General features: G+C 41.9%; 1 protein-coding gene across 2 annotated transcripts in view; it reads right to left on the bottom strand.

Moving 5' to 3' along the window:
- RASGRF2 (Ras protein specific guanine nucleotide releasing factor 2) overlaps window positions 1-19,359 on the bottom strand; it is a gene marked incomplete at both ends in the record, with an annotated part of 248,550 nt that overhangs the window by 162,859 nt on the left and 66,332 nt on the right. For both annotated transcript variants that reach the window (XM_079701968.1, XM_079701967.1), the window contains one exon: window positions 9,849-9,955. In XM_079701968.1, coding sequence (XP_079558094.1) covers window positions 9,849-9,955 — 107 coding nt within the window. The remainder of the gene's footprint in view (window positions 1-9,848; window positions 9,956-19,359) is intronic.

A 19,359-nucleotide genomic window follows, 5' to 3' on the forward strand; every position in this document is an offset into this window, starting at 1 on the left:
ATAAATGAACAATAATAACAAAAACCCCAGATTAAAATAAATATGATTTGTGCATGCACATGCATACATGTTCACTTGCAGAGAGAAAATTATGTATATCACAGCTACAAGGGGTTGGAAAGTAGAGGAGAGAAAGACGGAAAGATAGATACTCCAAACACAAAAAAGGAGTTTTCTCTGGTTGGAGCAATTATGGGTCATTTTTAATCACATCTTTTGTGCTTTTCTGTATTTTTCCAACATCTCTATAATACTAAGTGGAACCCCACACACACACGCACAAGTCCTAATGGCAGTTATTTACTCTGTGAGGTGGGATTATGTGATGTTTATTTCCTTCTTTATAAGTTTCTGTGACTCGAAATTCATTCTTTCATTCAATATTTATTGACTGTTATGTACCCAGAAACTGTTCAAAGCACTGGATACAGGAATAAACAAAGTAGGAAAAAAAAATCTGTGCCCTGGTGGAGTGTATACTGTACTGCGGAGCAAAAGACAATAAAATAAACAAGAAAAATGTATAGTATGTTACCTGGTGATGGTTACCTTAAAGGAAAAAATGGAGGAGTAGGAAAGAAAGTGGGGGAGATGGGGTTACAATTTTAACCAGGGTGTAAGAGAGGGTCTCTTTAACCAAGAGACCTTCAACCAGGGTCTCACTGAGAAGCCAGCACTGGAGTAATGACCTGAGGAGTAAGCCTTGTGGCCAGCTGGGGGAAGAGACTTCCAAGTAGAGGAAAGAGCAAGTGCAAAAGCCCTGTGGTGGGAGTGGGTCTGGCCTGTGTGGGGAATGGCAAAGTGGCCAGTTTACTGGGGGGAGTATGTGAGAGGTAGAAGAGGGAACAGGATTCTAATGCATGTAGACCAATATAGAGTCTCAGGTTTTTACACTGCAGGACATGCCGAGCTTTAATCAGAGGTGTGGCAAATTCGACTTTTAACAGGATCACACTGGCTGCTGTGGTAGGAAAGCACAGAGGTGAGGGGTGGAGTACAAGGGGAGAAAGGGAGACCAGTTGGAAGTTCCACAATAATCCAGGAAAAAATGTTAGAGATTAATCCAGCATCTAGCATGGGGCCTGCCACAAAACAGTCATTCAAATGAAGTCACTGTCAAATGAAAAAAAAAGTCATCTAATGTGATTTATTTTGCATGGTTTATTCTTCTTCACAAAATACTTTTCATTTCTCAAAATTTTCAAGTCATTCAAAGTATTTCATTTGGTCTCCATAGCTTACTGCTCTTACTGGGATATCCTCCCACCTTAAAATAATAAAGCTTTCTCTTTTTTTTTAGCTTTTTATTTTATATTGGAGTATAGTTGATTAACAATGTGCTGATAATTTCAGGTGTACAGCAAAGTGATTCAGTTATACATATACATGTACCTTTTTTTTTTTTCAAATTCTTTTCCCATTTAGGTTGTTACATAATATTGAGCAGAGTTCCCTGTGTTATACAGTAGGTCCTTGTTGGTTATGCATTTTAAATATAGCAGTGTGTACATGTCAGTCCCAAACTCCTTAACTATCCCTTCCCTCCACCCTTCCCCCCTGGGGAATTAAGTTCTCTAAGTCTGTGAGTCTGCTTCTGTTTTGTAAATAAGTTCATTTGAGGGCTTCCCTGGTGACGCAGTGGTTGAGAGTCCGCCTGCTGATGCAGGGGACACAGGTTCATGCCCCGGTCTGGGAAGATCCCACATGCCATGGAGTGGCTGGGCCCGTGAGCCATGGCCGCTGAGCCTGTGCGTCTGGAGCCTGTGCTCCGCAACGGGAGAGGCCACAACAGTGAGAGGCCCGCATATCGCAAAAAAAAAAAAAAAAAAAGTTCATTTGAATCATTTCTTTTTAGATTCCCCATATAAGCAATATACGATATTTTGCTTTGTCTGACTTCACTCGGTATGACAATCTCTAGGTCCAACCATGTTGCTGCAAATGGCATTATTTCATTCTTTTTTTTTTTTAATTTAAAAAAATTTTTTAATTAAAAAATTTTTTTTTAATTTTTGGCTGTGTTGGGTCTTCACTGCTGCACGTGAGCTTTCTCTAGTTGCGGTTGAGCGGAGGCTGCTCTTCGTTGCGGTGCGCAGGCTTCTCATTGTGGTGGCTTCTCTTGTGGAGCACAGGCTCTAGGCACACGGGTTTCAGTACTTGCGGCACACGGGCTCAGTAGTTGTGGCTGGCGGGCTCTAGAGCGCAGGCTCAGTAGTTGTGGCACATGGGCTGGTTCCCCCGCAGCATGTGGGATCTTCCCGGACCAGTGCTTGAACCCGTGTCCCCTGCATTGGCAGGCGGATTCTTAACCACTGTGCCACCAGGGAAGCCCTATTTCATTCTTTTTAATGGCTGAGTAATATTCCACTGTATATATGTACCACATCTTCTTTATCCATTCCTCTGTCGATGGACATTTAGGTTGCTTCCATGTCTTGGCTATTGTAAACAGTGCTGCAATGAACCCTGGGGTGCATGTATCCTTTTGGACCATGTTTTTCTTCGGATATATGCCCAGGAGTGGGATTGAAGGATCATATGGTAGTTCTATTTTTAGTTTTTTAAGGAACCTCCATACTGTTCTCCATAGTGGCTGTACCAATTTACATCCCCACCAACAGAGTAGGAGGGTTCCCTTCTCTCCACACCCTCTCCAGCATTTGCTGTTTGTGGATTTTTTGATGATAGCCATTTTAACTGGTGTGAGGTGATATCTCATTGTAGTTTTGAGTCGCATTTCTCTAATACCTAGTGATGTTGAACATCTTTTCACATGCCTCTTGGCCATCTGTATGTTTTCTTTGGAGGAATGTCTATTTAGGTCTTCTGCCCATTTTTTGATTGGGTTGTTAAAGCTTTCTTTATGTATCCCACTAGTAAATAAAAGTCTACTCCAGACTGTGTCAAATCAACTGAAAATGCATGCATGGCTTCCCTTCAGTGTAAGAATTTTCAAAGCATTGCTATTTCTATTCTACTATATTTCCAATATATGTTTTGTCTGATTAAGTTTTCCAGTTACTAGACAATGCTCAAGTTTAAGAGTTTTTTTTTAATTTAAAAGACATAAGGTAAACATTTATCAAGTTTAAGAGTGTTTGCCTAATCTATTCATTACTTCTGTTTCGTTTTATTTATTTATTTGTTTATTTATTTATTTATTTATTTATTTAATTTTTGTTATTCAGTTTAACTTCCCTCAAGAAAAAATGGTTTCTCACTGCAAAGGGGAATAATAAAATTAAGCCATATAAATCAACATGATGGAAGCCAAACTAATCTGTTGAGTATCAACAGATGGCACATATATGGGAGTAAAATATTCCTGTATAATATTTATAGCCAAAACCAAACCACCACTACTACACACAGGAGAGAAGGAAATATTCCAGTAGAATCCTGAAACGTCCAGAGAAGAGGCACAGTATAAAATCATAGCCCTTAATTATTTTTATAGAAGGGAAAAAACTGTATCAGCTTAGCAAGGAATTGTTACTTGGGCCAGAACCTTATCCTAGTTATTTTGATTGAAGACATATTTGCTAATGAGAGATACATGTCTAATATGCTAGATAATTATAATTAGCATATATATCCAGAATATCAGAGAGAGAGAACTATAGTTAAAACCCAAGCTGAAAAGTCATACAACGGGTAACTGAATAAACACTCCCACCAGCTCCAGGATTATGCTCAATGTTATTGAGAAAACTTTGGAATCGGCATTCCTCATATCAGGGGCATCGTGGTGTCTTTGGGAATTGGGGAAATCCAGTCCAGGATGACAGCAGTGCAGTTCCTATTTAAGCAATGTTTGAGCATGAACAGCAGCACCCTTATCTAAGCAAGACCAGGCCTCCAGGCATCATTCACGGCCGCTTTAACATCGCTACCCTCCATTTTTCTAGCTCTCAAATTCTCTTACTTCAATAGGTCCGCTCCACTGGCTAATCAATATTTTTCATGTTTCACTTCAGTGTTAGAGGTTCTAAGACTAATTCACTCCCATGAATCTCTTCTCTTTCTACAAAGTTATATAAGGAAAGAAAAGCTTTGGAAAGTCGTTGTTGACCCAAGTGACACAGCTTCAATGGGGTAGGGACAGAAACCCACTGGCAAGGGCTGAAAAGAGCACGAGCTGCAAGCAGAGGAAGAACAACAAAACCATTTCTCCAAGAAGCCTGGCTGTGCTTTTGAGAGAGGTCAGCAGCTAGAAGAGGATTCAGGGCCAAGGGAGGGGTTTTTTGGTTTGTTTTAAGGTGGGAGAGATTTAAGGAAAATCAAAGAACACAAGAAAAATGTCAAATTGAGTGGGATAGGGGGAGAGAGGAGGCTCAGGTAAATAGACTGGAACTATACGAGAGAAATGGAATAATTAACGGAGCAAGAAAATCAGAGGGAGAGGCTAACGGAGGAGCTCTTCATGGAACCAGAGATGTTCCCCTGGGGTGGACCCCTGCAGTGGGTGACCCCAGGTGCACATGGGGACGGAATGCCTGCTTTGTGAGTGGAGACACAAGGTCACACTGCAGTGTAAGCTGATGATTAAGGAAGGAGACAAGATGAGCATCTGAACCAAAACTACCATAAGGAACAGGAAAGATAACTGACAGAAGTATTAACAAAGGGCTGTAAATAAGACAATCCAAGCCCAACTTTTCTCTATAGAAAACAAGTTCTACCACCCAACCAAGTAAATCTTTCACAGTCCACAAACACTACCGCTTTTCTTTTGTGTTGTACTGTTCAAACTCTAAGGGAAAAAATGCCAAAGTCTCTTTCATAGGGCAAATCTGGAGGCAAAGATCTGACAGAAGTTCATAGTAAAGAAATCCAATATCTCAAAAAAACAAAGTCCACATTTTCAGCTTTTTTAATAGTGATAGTTTTACTGTTACCAGAAGAATACAAAATATGGCCTTGGGATTGCTTTGGGCTATAACATCACCACCCATTGCTGATTTTCTAGTCCTGTGGTTTTGCTATGAAACATAAAGCGTTTTCAGCTTTTCTATGTAATCACTCTCCTGATTTGTGAGGGATTTTTCCATGCACGTTCTACAAAGCGCTGATTTTATGCGGATGATAGGATACACACAGTGTATCCTTCAGTGTTGGACAGATTTTATATTATACACTTTGCTCTAAATTAAGCCTCTATCCAAGTAAAAAGAATGAGGTTACAAGCATTAGGTGTTTGGGACAATTACCATGGTGTGTGTGTGTGTGTGTGTGTGTGTGTGTCTGTATGTGTGTGTGTGTGTGTGTGTTGGAGGGAGGGGTGAAGAGATTGAGAGAGAAAGAAGGGGGAATATGGACAACAGGCCACCTGAGGCACATGTAATCAAAAGGACTATAGATAAAAACAGACCCAAGAGGCTGGATTAGAGCTTTCTTTAGTGGACAAGAGGACAAGACTTAATTGAAAATCTTAACTGGAGGATTAAGTCTCTCTGCTCATCAAGTTCAGAACTGACAGGGTGAAGGAAAGGGCTACGTCAAGCCCTAGCCAAACTAAATGCAACATGACCTTTATGGAATGGAGGCATATGCCCGATTCCTTTTTCTCTTGCAAATACGCTCCCCATGAAGGAAACCCTAAGAGCCACCTGTCACAGGCACACACCAAAGGGAGGAGAGAGCATTGAGGGAGGGCGCTGAGTTTCAGTTGGAGAGCAGGCAAAAGATAGTAGGACCATCTCAAACACTGAGAGCATGAGCCATAGCTCTGCAGGTGAGCAAAGCCACATACATCCCATGGTGTGCAACACCAGGCACCACATTCCCCATGACTCCAGTGTTTCACAAGCCCTCCCCTGACCTCAGTCTTGGTAGAAACCCCGAGCCAGCTCTCCCCTCCGGACACACCTGACTTCTCTAGCAGCCCCTGTTACTCATTCTCCCATACCTGACATACCAAGGGGCAAGGAGACCCATCAGTATTGCACAGTTCCCCACTGCCCCTTCCAGGCAGTCATATCCTCCAATTCCCTGCAGAAGCCCTTCCTGGCCAGCGCTCGTCACCCTGCCCCACAGACCTGCTCTCATTCATCATATGTCCTCCCAGGGAGTGACACCATCCAAGCTAGGGACCTGAGAGACGTGTTAGACACCACCCTGGTCTAATATGGCCCACATCCAGGTGGTCACAAGGTCCTTTGAAGTCTACCCCCTACAACTCTGGAATACTTTCCACCTACCTCTCTTCCCAACTGTCACAGACCAAGTCCTTCAGGTCTTATGCTTAGGCCAGAATGGGAAGATCCTTGGTACCTCTTGTACATCTGGATCCTCTTCCAGGCCATGTCTACCTTCTAACTTCCGAGGCTTCATTTGATCAGGGCTCCAGAAGACAAAACGTGGGTAAAAGAGCTGTGGACATTGTCTTGTCAGCCAATGAGCCCTAAAGACCGACGATCAACTGGGTCAGTGTTTTTGATTGTCCTAATGTCTACAACTAAATCAACCATGATGGACAGATATGGCAAGAGAACAGAGAAATATCAGGCTACTGGAAATGTCCAAAGTCCCATACCCAACCAGCAAACCACTTATAGAACAAACACAGACTTCATTACTATTAAAATACTCTGGCCTCACCTCATCCCAACAAAAACAAGACTGAGCCTTGCTAGCAGCTTCCCATGAACCGGTCGGTGCCAGTAATACATGATGAAATGATATTTTAAATGTGCCAGTTTCTAGAAATATATCAACCAACTTTGAGCAAAACTGGAGAAAAATCTTCCTAGACCGAGTCAAATCTTCAAAATAAGAATGTTAATTTCCAAAAGATGTTTTCCTGGGCCAGGGCTAAGGAAGAAAACATGCAATGTGACATGCCAGGAAATGACTTAAAGGTCCTCTGAAGGCAAAGGGAGGCAAGTTAATTCGGCTCTGAGGTACAAAAGCCAGCCTCAGGAATGTGATTTTCATGGCACCAAACATAGAACATCCAGTCCAGTACTGAGAAACACCTCAGGAAAAGAGCAGTGACCAAGAGAAGGATTCTGAGCAGTCCCTGTTTCTACGGAGGATCTGCAACTCAGAAAAGAACTAGTCTCAGGCTAAAACAGTCATCAGTTCATCAAAAGCTCAGCCTTAAAAAGAGGGATCAATAAACCCATAATTATTGAGCATTTTCTACTCAAAAGGCAGTAATACCAAAGTAATGCCATCAGACTGTCCTCTAAAGGTAAAATGTTTAGTCAACCAACCAGTTGTTTAATTAGCACAATGCCAAGCAAAAATGGTTGACAAATCCTTTCTCTGAATGAGCTTCATTAACTTTCTGGCTCTGCTAATATATGAACAAAGTCAGAATGAATTTCACAGACCAACAAGTTTATACCAAAAACTTGACTCAATGAAACATAAATGAAAAAGTTATTGTCTTTTGTGATTTAGAAAACAAAAATTTAAGAAGCATCTCAGTGTAATAAGTCAAATATAAGAACTCAGGTATAAAGCAGTCAAATTAAAAGGAAGTCATCAAAGAACCCAGTCCTGGACCTCAAGTCAAAGGAAGAGCAATTCTAATGCACCAAAAGTCAGGACATCAATAAAAAAGATCAATTATTAACCAAATCTTCAAATCTAAAAGAGAAGAGAATTTTTACCATTCAATTACCTAAACCACTAAAGTGGTTTCTAAAACCTTTGTTTCCTGACAAGATCATGTGAGCCCTGGATTGATCATATGTCAGTCAACACCAAACTGCTAATGAACTACTTCCACATACATGACAAAGTTTTCTTGGTATACCAAAAAAAAATCCTTACTTGAAATTTTACCATTTTAAAGTAATTCATACTCTATTTGGTTCACCACAATATTTGCTTGGCAACTACAAAGGCATTTAGGCTACTAATGGTACTTGGCTCTTCTGGAAAGAAAAAAAAATGGGCAAATACACGTGTTTTAAATTATTTACTTCATTTTAACTCCCAGGTAAAAAGGAATATAAGTGGTCACAACGATTGGGTCTGGAAATGACCCAAGGGCTCTACGTGGCCAACTTGATACTTCTTTCACCTTTGAAGACCTGACTTTTCTTTCTACAGTGAGTCAGTCTGCATTAGTCCTAAGTCTGAGCAAAACTCTCAGACAGAGACACTGAGAGTGGAGACACCTGAACGGTGTGCCTGGATCATGATGTCGGCAAGCTGCACTGGGGCCCACCTTGGAGAGCAGCATTTAGGCGCCAACCCTGTGCCTCTCAGAGAAATATTTTGCAGGGGAGGAAAGAAAAGGAATTGAAATCTTTTGCAAATAACACCTACTCTCAACCCTGACCTGACATTAATCCATTTTCGTCTTTGAATTAGAGGAAGAGAAAAAGAAATAGAAGAAGGAAAGATGGAAGAGAAAAAGAGATAATAATGAAGAACGTTACAATATAGAACATTGGTTAAAGGTTCTGGAGTCAGAGAGACCTCAGTTTGATCCCAGTCCTCCCATTTAACAACTTTGTGTTAGACTTGGCCACTCTGCTTTATCATCATGAATCTTCGTCTTCTCATCTGTAAAATGGAATTAATAATACCCTACTGGGTAGTTGTGAGGAATAAAAAAAGAAAGATAAGTATGTAAAGCATTTAGCATGCTGCTTGCCACAGAGCAAGGTGGTCAATATACAGTAGCTGAAGAAAGAAGAGGGGAGAGGACAGGAGGGGAGAGGAAAAAAGTCACCAGGGCTCAAAGAACAGCCTAAACTCAGGACACCTTATATGCTTTATAATCAATCTGAAAACATTTCCTAATGACTACATAATTAGCACTGTGCTTCATTCAGAAATGAATGTGTCCTCATCCTCCTCCTCTCATGGTGCATACAATCCAGCCCAGGAAACAGAAATCACACACGTGAAATATGTAAAAAATAACCTACATTGTACTAAGTTGTTAAATATTCCACATGTAGTAAAGCAAGCGCTGTGGCCACTTGGAGCGGGGGGCCAGTGAGCACTGGCTTGCAGGGAGAAAGTGTCCGGGAGTGGGTGTTAGAGACAGACATGAATAGACTTATAGGAGAAGGTGGGGGAGGCATATCTGGCAAAGAAAAAGACTGAGTTTTGCCACTGAAACACTGAGGATGCGAGCAGGGAGTCATGGAGTGAGGAGAGCCTGGGTTAGGGCAGGGACAGGCAAAAAGCAGCAAGTTTGGGAGCCGTTCAAAACAAAAATGGATAGGACTTTGGAACTGAATATGAAAAATAAAAAAGAAGGGTCTGCCTGCATCTCTTTTGGATTCTTCATTCTCATTTGAGGCCGAGAGTGCTTATTTCCACCTTCCTGGTATTTCTTAGGAGGAAGACAAAGCACACTCTTTTCTTTGCCTAGATAGCGGTTGGCATCCCCTTTCTCGATAACCAGGCTGCACAGGGCAAGGTTTACAAATGCAGGCTCGGCTGGGTCCGTATCCCAGCTCTGCCACTCACTAGCTGTGTGGTCTCAGGCAAACAAGCTAAGCTCCCAGGCCTCAGTTTCCTTATCTGTGAGAGAGAGGCTAATTCTGATAACATCTCTCACAGACTATTGAGAGTATAAGTGAATCAAAACATTTAACAAATTCCTTAATTCAGAACAACTTAGAACAGTGCCTGGCACAGAGGCACAAATCCTATGTTCAGTAATTATCATTATTATTGTTTTATTTTTTACCTTAATATTTAGCCAGAATATATCCACAGGAAGTGCAAAGAATCATCTCACACCTGACTAAGGAGGAGGAACCAAGGGGAAACCCATCTTAGAATTGCAAGTTCATCCGAAACTACCGCTGATGGTGAAACCCCCATGCAAGACTCAGACAATCCAGTGTCACATAGAGGATTTGCGCCCATACCTGGCTTGGTGAATGGCCTCCATCCACTCTTTACCGTCCTGCTCCTCCTCACAGCGCAGCTCTAGTGGTTTCTGACCTTCGTGGCCAAAAAGAACAGTAAAGTAATACTGGAAAGAAAAACAAACAAAGTTATGTTTTATTTTTCAGGCATAACAGCATAACAACACGATATTTCCCTACAAAGGCTATATGTTTACAAAATGCATCAGCATTACATAAATCATATTTCAAAATGTAATGACACTCCCAGTACACTTGGCAATGACTTTCTACCTAGAAGATACCATAGGATGCATCTTAACACCCCTCAGTAAGATTCAACTCACAACATCTCAGACACAGAAAAGGTATTTGATAAAATTCTACACAAACACACGATTAGAATTCTTTGCAAACTCCAAAGTGAAATTTCTGAACCTGATAAAGGATATCAAGCAAAAACTTACTACAAACATTTTAGCTAATGGTGAACTATTACAAGCAACCCTTCTAAAGTCAAAAATAAGAAAAAATGGCAATTATCACCACTTGTATTTACCAATTCTGTCTGGAGGGCAACACAGAAAAATAAAGGAAAAAAGAAATGGAAAACAAGGGGGAAAAATCATTTTGCACAGATGATGTGTCTACATTAAAAATTCATTGAAAAACTATTAAATAAGAACATCCCTCAAAATTGTTGAATATAAAATCAATACACGAAAATTTATTGCACTTTGATACAATATCAACAAATAGGAAACAATTTTGAAAACACAGCATTTGCAATAGCAAAGAAATATAAATGACGAACCTAAGAAAATAAGTTTATCACCTCTAAAGAGTAAATTAATCTATAATTTCAATGTATTCTAATAAAATTACCAGTAGGTTTTCTTTGGGTGGAATTTGACAATAGTGAATCTAGAATCTGAGCTAGGGACAGGAGAAGCTGTCACTTTAAACCAGTCTATTTGAAGCTAGACATATTAATACCAAATTGAGACTGTCTGGGAAGGAAATATGACTGGAGAACTTTTGATTTTATGAGAATTATCAACAAATACACTGGGCCTGCTCAAGACTTCATCCTGGGGCACAAAAAGGACCAGCCCCACACAGCTGCTCTGAGACAGAAAACCAAAGACAAAACCTGAGTTTTTTCTGTTGTCCCACCTTCCCACCCTACCCCCAAATTTCTCTTTATTCAATGTGACTGTTACATACTCATTTTCTTCAAATGAATTAAAAACCTTCAGGACAAAAGCTTTTAGTCTATAAAATACATTGAATCACTATGATATATACCAAAACTAACATAATATTATAAATCAACTATAACTTCAATTAAAAAAACCTTCAGGACAATAATCCTAGAGATAAATTCTTAAAGATCCTAGAATTTTTGGCACATTTTTACAAAAAAGGAAAACAACTAGCTAAGAGACCTCGTGTTACTTGTGCATAAATCATCAGCCAACTGAGGACATGTCTGTGAGATAATCCACCGCACTTCCCCAAGGACAGTCCTTAGCCCCGTAAATGACAAGCTGTCTTTAATTCTTAAACCTCTCGCCCAGCCAGAGGACTAAATGCTATGAACTAGGGGGAAATAATCTGATGAAAAGGCCACTAAGAATGGGAAGAATTGAGTTTAGCACTGTATTCAATAAAGCTCCATTTAAATTTGAGAGGAAAGGAGTCGAAACTCAACAAAATAACAAATCAGTGGCTTAAAGGGCAATCCTGTAAGTGATGGCATTTCAGCAACAGCTGGTTACCAGCCAAGGCCAGATGCCCTGTCCAGGAAGAGGAAACATTTAATGAACCTGATATCGAAAGGCTGCAACCAGCACCTCACCAGCAGCTGCTGCTCGGGAACCCAATTAAAAGCCACCTTTAAAAGACAGCAAGGTAATTATATTAGCAGAGTACATCCAAAGGTTAGACTATGTCTCAGGCGTGACAATGATGGAAAAAGTTTTAACACTGCCTCTACATGTACCTGCAAATTATTCAACTTCAGCCATTCATCAAAAAGTTTTCTTTGTGTATTCTGGCCTCATTCTGATATGAACTCAGTATACCATGTGTCAGACCTGGGGTTTTAGAGGTCCCCTTGGGGATCAAAAGCATCAGCAGACACCCTTGATGGTACTCTGTGACCTCTGACCTGCCCCACTGCAGGAAACTAGGAGGGGAAGTTCCAAAGTACTGGGTCATCGTGAAGTGCAAGGAAGAATTAAAACAGTGATGACCTTGTTTACGTCTTTAAATTCAACATCTACAATGGCAGTGAGCTTCCCTTCTTTTTCTCCTTGGGTAGGTTCACCTATTCCCAAATATATTTCTCCAGGCAGGCAGATGCTCTCCCAGTGCCCGCCCCATATTTCTGCCATTAGCCAGCATTTCAATCAGGTCTAAACCTGAACTCACTCATTACCTTCCCTCCCCCCTCCCACCTCCTAATGCTCCTACTTGTACCTGCTGCCCTCGCAGCTACTCCTTCTCCACTTGTGTTTTCTCTGTCAAGTACGTCTTTATCCAACAGTTGTCCCAGCTAGGAACCCCAAAGCCACCCTCAACTTCTCCCTCTTATCAGCCCCACATTGGGTGTCACCAATGCTCCTTCCTAAGACGCTCTTCTGGCTTTTATTATCCCTCACCTAGATTACTGTAACAGCTTCATCACAGATGAAAATGACAGATATGACAACTTTGAAATACTTTCCAACTGAGACTGCTTTATCTTATAGCTGGTCTCTCTCCTTCGTGACATCTCAGCTGCTATTACAGCCCAAAGTGGGAGGTTAATGGCCTCTCTGGAAGTAGGACTGGATGACCTAGGGCAAGTCCCAGTGAGTTGTGAACACAAGAAGAAAGGTGGAAGAGAAGTAGTCGTGGATGTGGGTAAGAAGGCAGAAAGCAGCAGAGACACATATGGTACAGCTTCTCCCCACTTGAGCCTAAAATCTCAGAGAAGGTTGAGGACCTAGAAGGGTTGATGACAAAGCCAAAAGCCGAGGAACTTCCGTACCACTTTCCTTTTGGAGCAACAGAGGATGTCATCTCACGCGATGTTCTCTTGCCCCACTCCCACCCTCATGACAACGTGGGGGTGGTGACCCCATGGGTAATGACCGTATCATGTAAATCAGTAAAATTGTGTCACAGCGGTTACGTAAAGACAGGGCCTAAGTTTTGAGTTTAGCTATCCAGAGCCCCCCTAGTATTCAAGTGGTGTGATGTCCCTGAGGGTACCATGGAGGACTGTAGAGGGAAGGGGCTATCAGACCTCACGGCGCGGGGCGGAGGGGGGCGGTGCTATGCAGCCCTAGCAAGAGCCAAGGTGTGGCCGTGTAAGCAAAACGGACACCTGGACCCTGACTGACCTGAGAGAGCATGGACCACAAGTTACAGCAGCCATACACTTTAGCAACAGATGACCAAGGCAGAGCCAGAACAACACCAGACCCCAGTCAGCACCAGCAAGGACCGCCCGCCAACCTCTGATAAACACACACATACAACCTCAAGGGCATGGGACCCCCCACTTACTGAGACACCATCTTCGTGAGGCACAGAAGAGAGAATGCATTACTTTTTACACGATTGGAGCAGACTGAATTTACTACTCTCAGCTAAATGCAGGTTCTTTTTTCTCCACTTACTAAGTGGGGGAGGGGTCTTAAGGAGAAAGTCTGGTCAACTTTAAGGAAAAAAATGTTTTTGAACATCTAAGTGCAGTGAGGGTAAATCTACAACCCTGTCCGCAGTCTTACCCAGCTCCCTGCAGCCCAAACAAGGTGGCCAGAGTTCTCTTCCTAAAAGATAAATCTGAGCTTTCATATCCGCTTACAAACCCTCGCTGGTATTCTCAAACACCCACACCAACTGGCCCCATTCTCCATTTTTAACCTCATTTCTGCCTCTTTCCTATAAAGTACACCACACTCCAGCCAATCAACCCATCATTCCCCCAAGAAGACAGACAAGCTGTTTCCTCAGCCTCATGCTACTGACAGAGTATGGTCTCCAGAGTCACCAAACCTGGGTGCGAATCCTGATTCCTCCAAGTGGTAACTCTGAGACCTTGGGCAGGTCATGCAACCTTTCTGAGACTGGGTTTCCCCTGGTTAATGAGAGGATAGAGAGGAAAGAGACCTTACAGGATTGATTAGCTGACATGCAGTGCCTGCATCCCGGAGGCACTTAACAAATGTTAATTCCCTTCCCTCTCAGTGCACCTCTGTCTTGACTTTCTTCATCTCCAGTCCCTTCTCCACCTACACACTCTTACTGAACTTTCATGACTCATGTCACGAACCATCAATTCTGCTAAGAATCTTTCCCAGGCACCTTCTGGCAAAAAGGAGTCCCTCTCTCCTCTGGCAATAACCCCATGCACATTGTTCTCACATCACCTTAGAGTTGCCCATGCATGTGTCTCTCTTCCTTGCAGGACTTGTCCCTTTGTACCCTTGATCCTAGCACTGTGCTGGGTACACACAAATCCCTCAATATTTTTTGGTGAATAAATGATCATCAGTAAAGAAACATGAGGTATAGATGACCTAATAAATTTGCTTCAAACAGCCACACATGACAATTTCATGACTATATAATCACATCCAGGTAGACATCCAGAGAAAAGATTCAGAAAGACCCCTAAAGCTACCAAATACATATTTTTATAAGACAGAAAACAGAACATTATGATGTTCTTTACAACCCTCTAGACAAGCAATAAGAACAGATACTGTAGGTTGGCAGATTCACCAGAGGGTCTTACCTCTTACCTACAATAAGCATAAAATGCCAGAAAGACAACATAATGAACAGATCTATGAAATTTAAATGTTCAGGGTCTTATTGGTATCTATTGAAGCTTCATATGAATTTTCATTTTTCAATTGTCTGGTTTTTATTATAATGGGTTTGCTGCTGTTTATCCTATGTGTTTTTGCAGAAAGAACAAATGTAACCCAATATGAGAACACAAGCTCACTTAAAACTATGGTCCTTAGGCTTCTGCAAGTTAACAAGTTTATAGCTAAAACAGTGGCAATTGCTGGAGGATGGTATTATAGGACCACTTCCACATTCTACCTTTCTGTATTGTTTGAATCATTTACAATAAAGACATAAAGCTATGTAGCCAACAAAAATATGCTCATTCCACTTTCAAATTGTTTGAGTCATTTATAATAAACACATATAGCTATATAATCAGCGATAAAGATAGTATCCATTTTCAAAACTATGTCTAGGTCTTTATAATACTACTTATATTCCCAGAAAAAGTAAATAATGTTGGTCAAATCAATGATGTTCAAAAGAAGACTAAAAATCACTGTGGGGGAGCCGGAGGAAGATGGCGGAAGAGTAAGACGCGGAGATCACCTTCCTCCCCACAGATACATCAGAAATTCATCTACACGTGGAACAACTCCAACAGAACACCTACTGAAAGCTGACAGAAGACCTCAGACCCCCCAAAAGGCAAGAAACTCCCCACATACCTGGGTAGGTCAAAAGAAAAAAAGAATAAACAGAGACAATAGGATATGGACGGGACCTGCACCAGTGGGAGGGAGCCGTGAAGGAGGGAAGGTTTCTACACACTACAAGCCCCTTCGAGGGCGGAGACTGCAGGTGGCGGAGGGGGAAAGCTTCGGAGTAGTGGAGGAGAGCACAGCAACAGGGGTGTGGAGGGCAAAGCAGAGAGATTTTGGCACAGAGGATCGGTGCCCTCAGGCACACACCAGCCCGAGAGACTTGTCTGCTCGGCCGCCAGGGCGGGCGGGGCTGGGAGCTGAGGCTCGGGTATCGGCTTTCAGTCGGAGCGCAGGGAGAGGACTGGGGCTGGCGGGAGGAAGAGACCCTGAAGGGGTTAGTGCTAGCCCGGAGGGAGTCCGGGGAAAGGGTCTGGAGCTACCGGAGAGGCAAGAGACTTTTTTCCCTTTTGTTGCCTGGTGCGCGAGGAGAGGGCATTCCCCTCCCTCCCCTCTGCCTGAGTGAGCCAGAGCCCCCGAATCAGCGGCTCCTTTAAACCCGTCCTGTCTGAGCGAAGAACGGACGCCCTCCGGCGACCTACGCGCAGAGGCGGGGCCAGGTCCAAGGCTGAGACCCGGGAGCTGTGAGAGCAGAGACAGGGAAATCTCTCTGTGCAGCCTCCGAGGCAGCGGATTAAAGCTCCACGGTCCATTTGATGTGCCCTGCGTCTGTGGAGTGCATGAATGGACAGCGAATCATCCCAAATTGAGGAAGTGGACCTTGAGGACAAGATTTAAGACTTTCCCCCCCTTTTTTTTCCTCTTTTTACAACGAATTATCTCAAATTAAGGAGGTGGACTTAGCAAGATTTCAGACTTTTCGCCCTTTTCCTCTTTTTACAACGAATTATCCCAAATCGAGGAGGTGGACTTGGAGAGCAAGATTTTTGATTTTTCCCCCTGCTCTCTTTTTGTGAATGTGTATGTGTAATCTTCTGTGTAAGATTCTCTCTGTATAGCTTTGCTTCCACCATATGTCCCAGGGTTCTTTCGGTCCGTGTTTTTTTTCAATAATTACTTTTTAATTTTAATAACGCTACTATATTTCATACTTTATTCTATTTTACTTTACCTGCTCTTTCTTTTTTTCCTCCCTTCCCTTCCTCCCTCCCTCCCTCCGCTCCTCCTTTCCTTCTTTCCTTTTCTTTCCTCCATCCCTCCCTCCCTCCCACCCTTCTTCTTTCCACTTTCTTTTTCTTTCCTTCCTCCCTCCCTCCCTCCTGTCTTTCTTTCTTTCTTTCCTTCCTCCCTCCCTCCCTCTCTTCTTCCATTCACTCTTCCTTTTGCTTTCATTCCTCCCTCCCTCCCTCCTTTCTTTCCTTTCTTTCCATCCTTCCTCCCTCCCTCCTTTCTTTCTTTCTTCCTTCCTTCCTTACTTCCCTTCTTCCTTTCTTTCAATCTCTCTTTCTTTCTTCTACTAATTATTTCTTTCTACTTTTTCTCACTGTTATTCTGAGCCGGGTGGATGAAAGGCTCTTGGTGCTGCAGCCAGGAGTTAGTGCTGTGCCTCTGAAGTGGGAGAGCCAACTTCAGGACACGGGTCCACAAGAGACCTCCCAGCTCCACATAATATCAAGCAGCGAAAATCTCCCAGGGATCTCCATCTCAACACCAGCACCCAGCTTCAGTCAATGACCAGCAAGCTACAGTGCTGGTCACCCTATGCCAAGCAACTAGCAAGGCAGGAACACAACCCCACCCATTAGCAGAGAGGATACCTAAAAACATAATAAGGCCACAGGCACCCCAAAACACACCACCAGACGTGGACCTGTCCACCAGAAAGACAAGATCGAGCTTCAACCACCAGAACACAGGCATTAGTCCCCCCCACCAGGAAGCCTACACAACCTACTGAAACAACCTTAGCCACGGGGGACAGACACCAAAAACAACGGGAACTACGAATCTGCAGCCTGCAAAAAGGAGACCCCAAACACAGTAACATAAGCAAAATGAGAAAGCAGAAAAACACACAGCAGGTGAAGGAGCAAGATAAAAACCTACCAGACCTAACAAATGAAGAGGTAATAGGCAGTCTACCTGAAAAAGAATTCAGAATAATGATAGTAAAGCTGATCCAAGATTCTATCTCCCAGATCCAAAATCTTGGAAATAGAATAGACAATATGCAAGAAACAGTTAACAAGGACCTAGAAGAACTAAAGATGAATCAAGCATCGATTAAAAACACAATAAATGAAATGAAAAATACTCTAGATGGGATCAATAGCAGAATAACTGAGGCAGAAGAACGGATAAGTGAGGTGGAAGATAAAATAGTGGAAATAACTGATGCAGAGAAAAATAAAGAAAAAAGAATGAAAAGAACAGAGGACAGTCTCAGAGACCTCTGGGACAACATTAAACGCACCAACATTCGAATTATAGGGGTTCCAGAGGAAGAAGAGAAAAAGAAAGGGACTGAGAAAATATTTGAAGAGATTATAGTTGAAAACTTCCCTAATATGGGAAAGGAAATAGTTAATCAAGTCCAGGAGGCACAGAGAGTCCCATACAGAATAAATCCAAGAAGAAATACGCCAAGACACATATTAATCAAACTGTCAAAAATTAAACACAAAGAAATCATATTAAAAGCAGCAAGGGAAAAACAACAAATAACACACAAGGGAATCCCCATCAGGTTAACAGCTGATCTCTCAGCAGAAACTCTACAAGCCAGAAGGGAGTGGCAGGACATAATTAAAGTGATGAAGGAGAGAAACCTGCAACCAAGATTACTCTACCCAGCAAGGATCTCATTCACATTTGATGGAGAAATTAAAACCTTTACAGACAAGCAAAAGCTGAGAGAGTTCAGCACCACCAAAACAGCTTTACAACAAATGCTAAAGGAACTTCTCTAGGCAAGAAACACAACAGAAGGACTATACCTACAATAACGAACCCAAAGCCATTAAGGAAATGGGAATAGGAACATACATATCAATAATTACCTTAAATGTAAATGGACTAAATGCTCCCACCAAAAGACACAGAGTGGCTGAATGGATACAAAAACAAGACCCATATATATGCTGTCTACAAGAGACCCACTTCAGACCTAGAGACACATACAGATTGAAAGTAAGAGGATGGAAAAAGATATTCCATGCAAATGGAAATCAAAAGAAAGCTGGAGTAGCAATTCTTATATCAGACAAAATAGACTTTAAAATAAAGACTATTAGAAGAGACAAAGAAGGACACTACATAACGATAAAGGGATCGATCCAAGAAGAAGATATAACAATTGTAAATATTTATGCACCCAACATAGGAGCACCTCAATACATAAGGCAAATACTAACAGCCATAAAAGGGGAAATCGACAGTAACACAATCATAGTAGGGGACTTTAACACCCCACTTGCACCAATGGACAGATCATCCAAAATGAAAATAAATAAGGAAACACAAGCTTTAAATGATACATTAAACAAGATGGACTTAATTGATATTTATAGGACATTCCACCCAAAAACAACAGAATACACATTTTTCTCAAGTGCTCATGGAACATTCTCCAGGATAGATCATATCTTGGGTCACAAATCAAGCCTTGGTAAATTTAAGAAAATTGAAATTGTATCAAGTATCTTTTCCGACCACAATGCTATGAGACTAGACATCAATTACAGGAAAAGAGCTGTAAAAAATACAAACACATGGAGGCTAAACAATACACTACTCAATAATGAAGTGATCAATGAAGAAATCAAAGAGGAAATTAAGAAATACTTAGAAACAAATGACAATGGAGACACGACGACCCAAAACCTATGGGACGCAGCAAAAGCAGTTCTAAGGGGGAAGTTTATAGCAATACAATCCCACCTTAAGAAACAGGAAACATTTCGAGTAAACAACCTGACCCTGCACCTAAAGCAATTAGAGAAAGAAGAACAAAAAAACCCCAAAGTTAGCAGAAGGAAAGAAATCATAAAGATCAGATCAGAAATAAATGAAAAAGA

This window comes from Hyperoodon ampullatus (assembly GCF_949752795.1).
Source record: "Hyperoodon ampullatus genome assembly, chromosome: 4".
NCBI classification, from domain to species: domain Eukaryota; kingdom Metazoa; phylum Chordata; class Mammalia; order Artiodactyla; family Ziphiidae; genus Hyperoodon; species Hyperoodon ampullatus.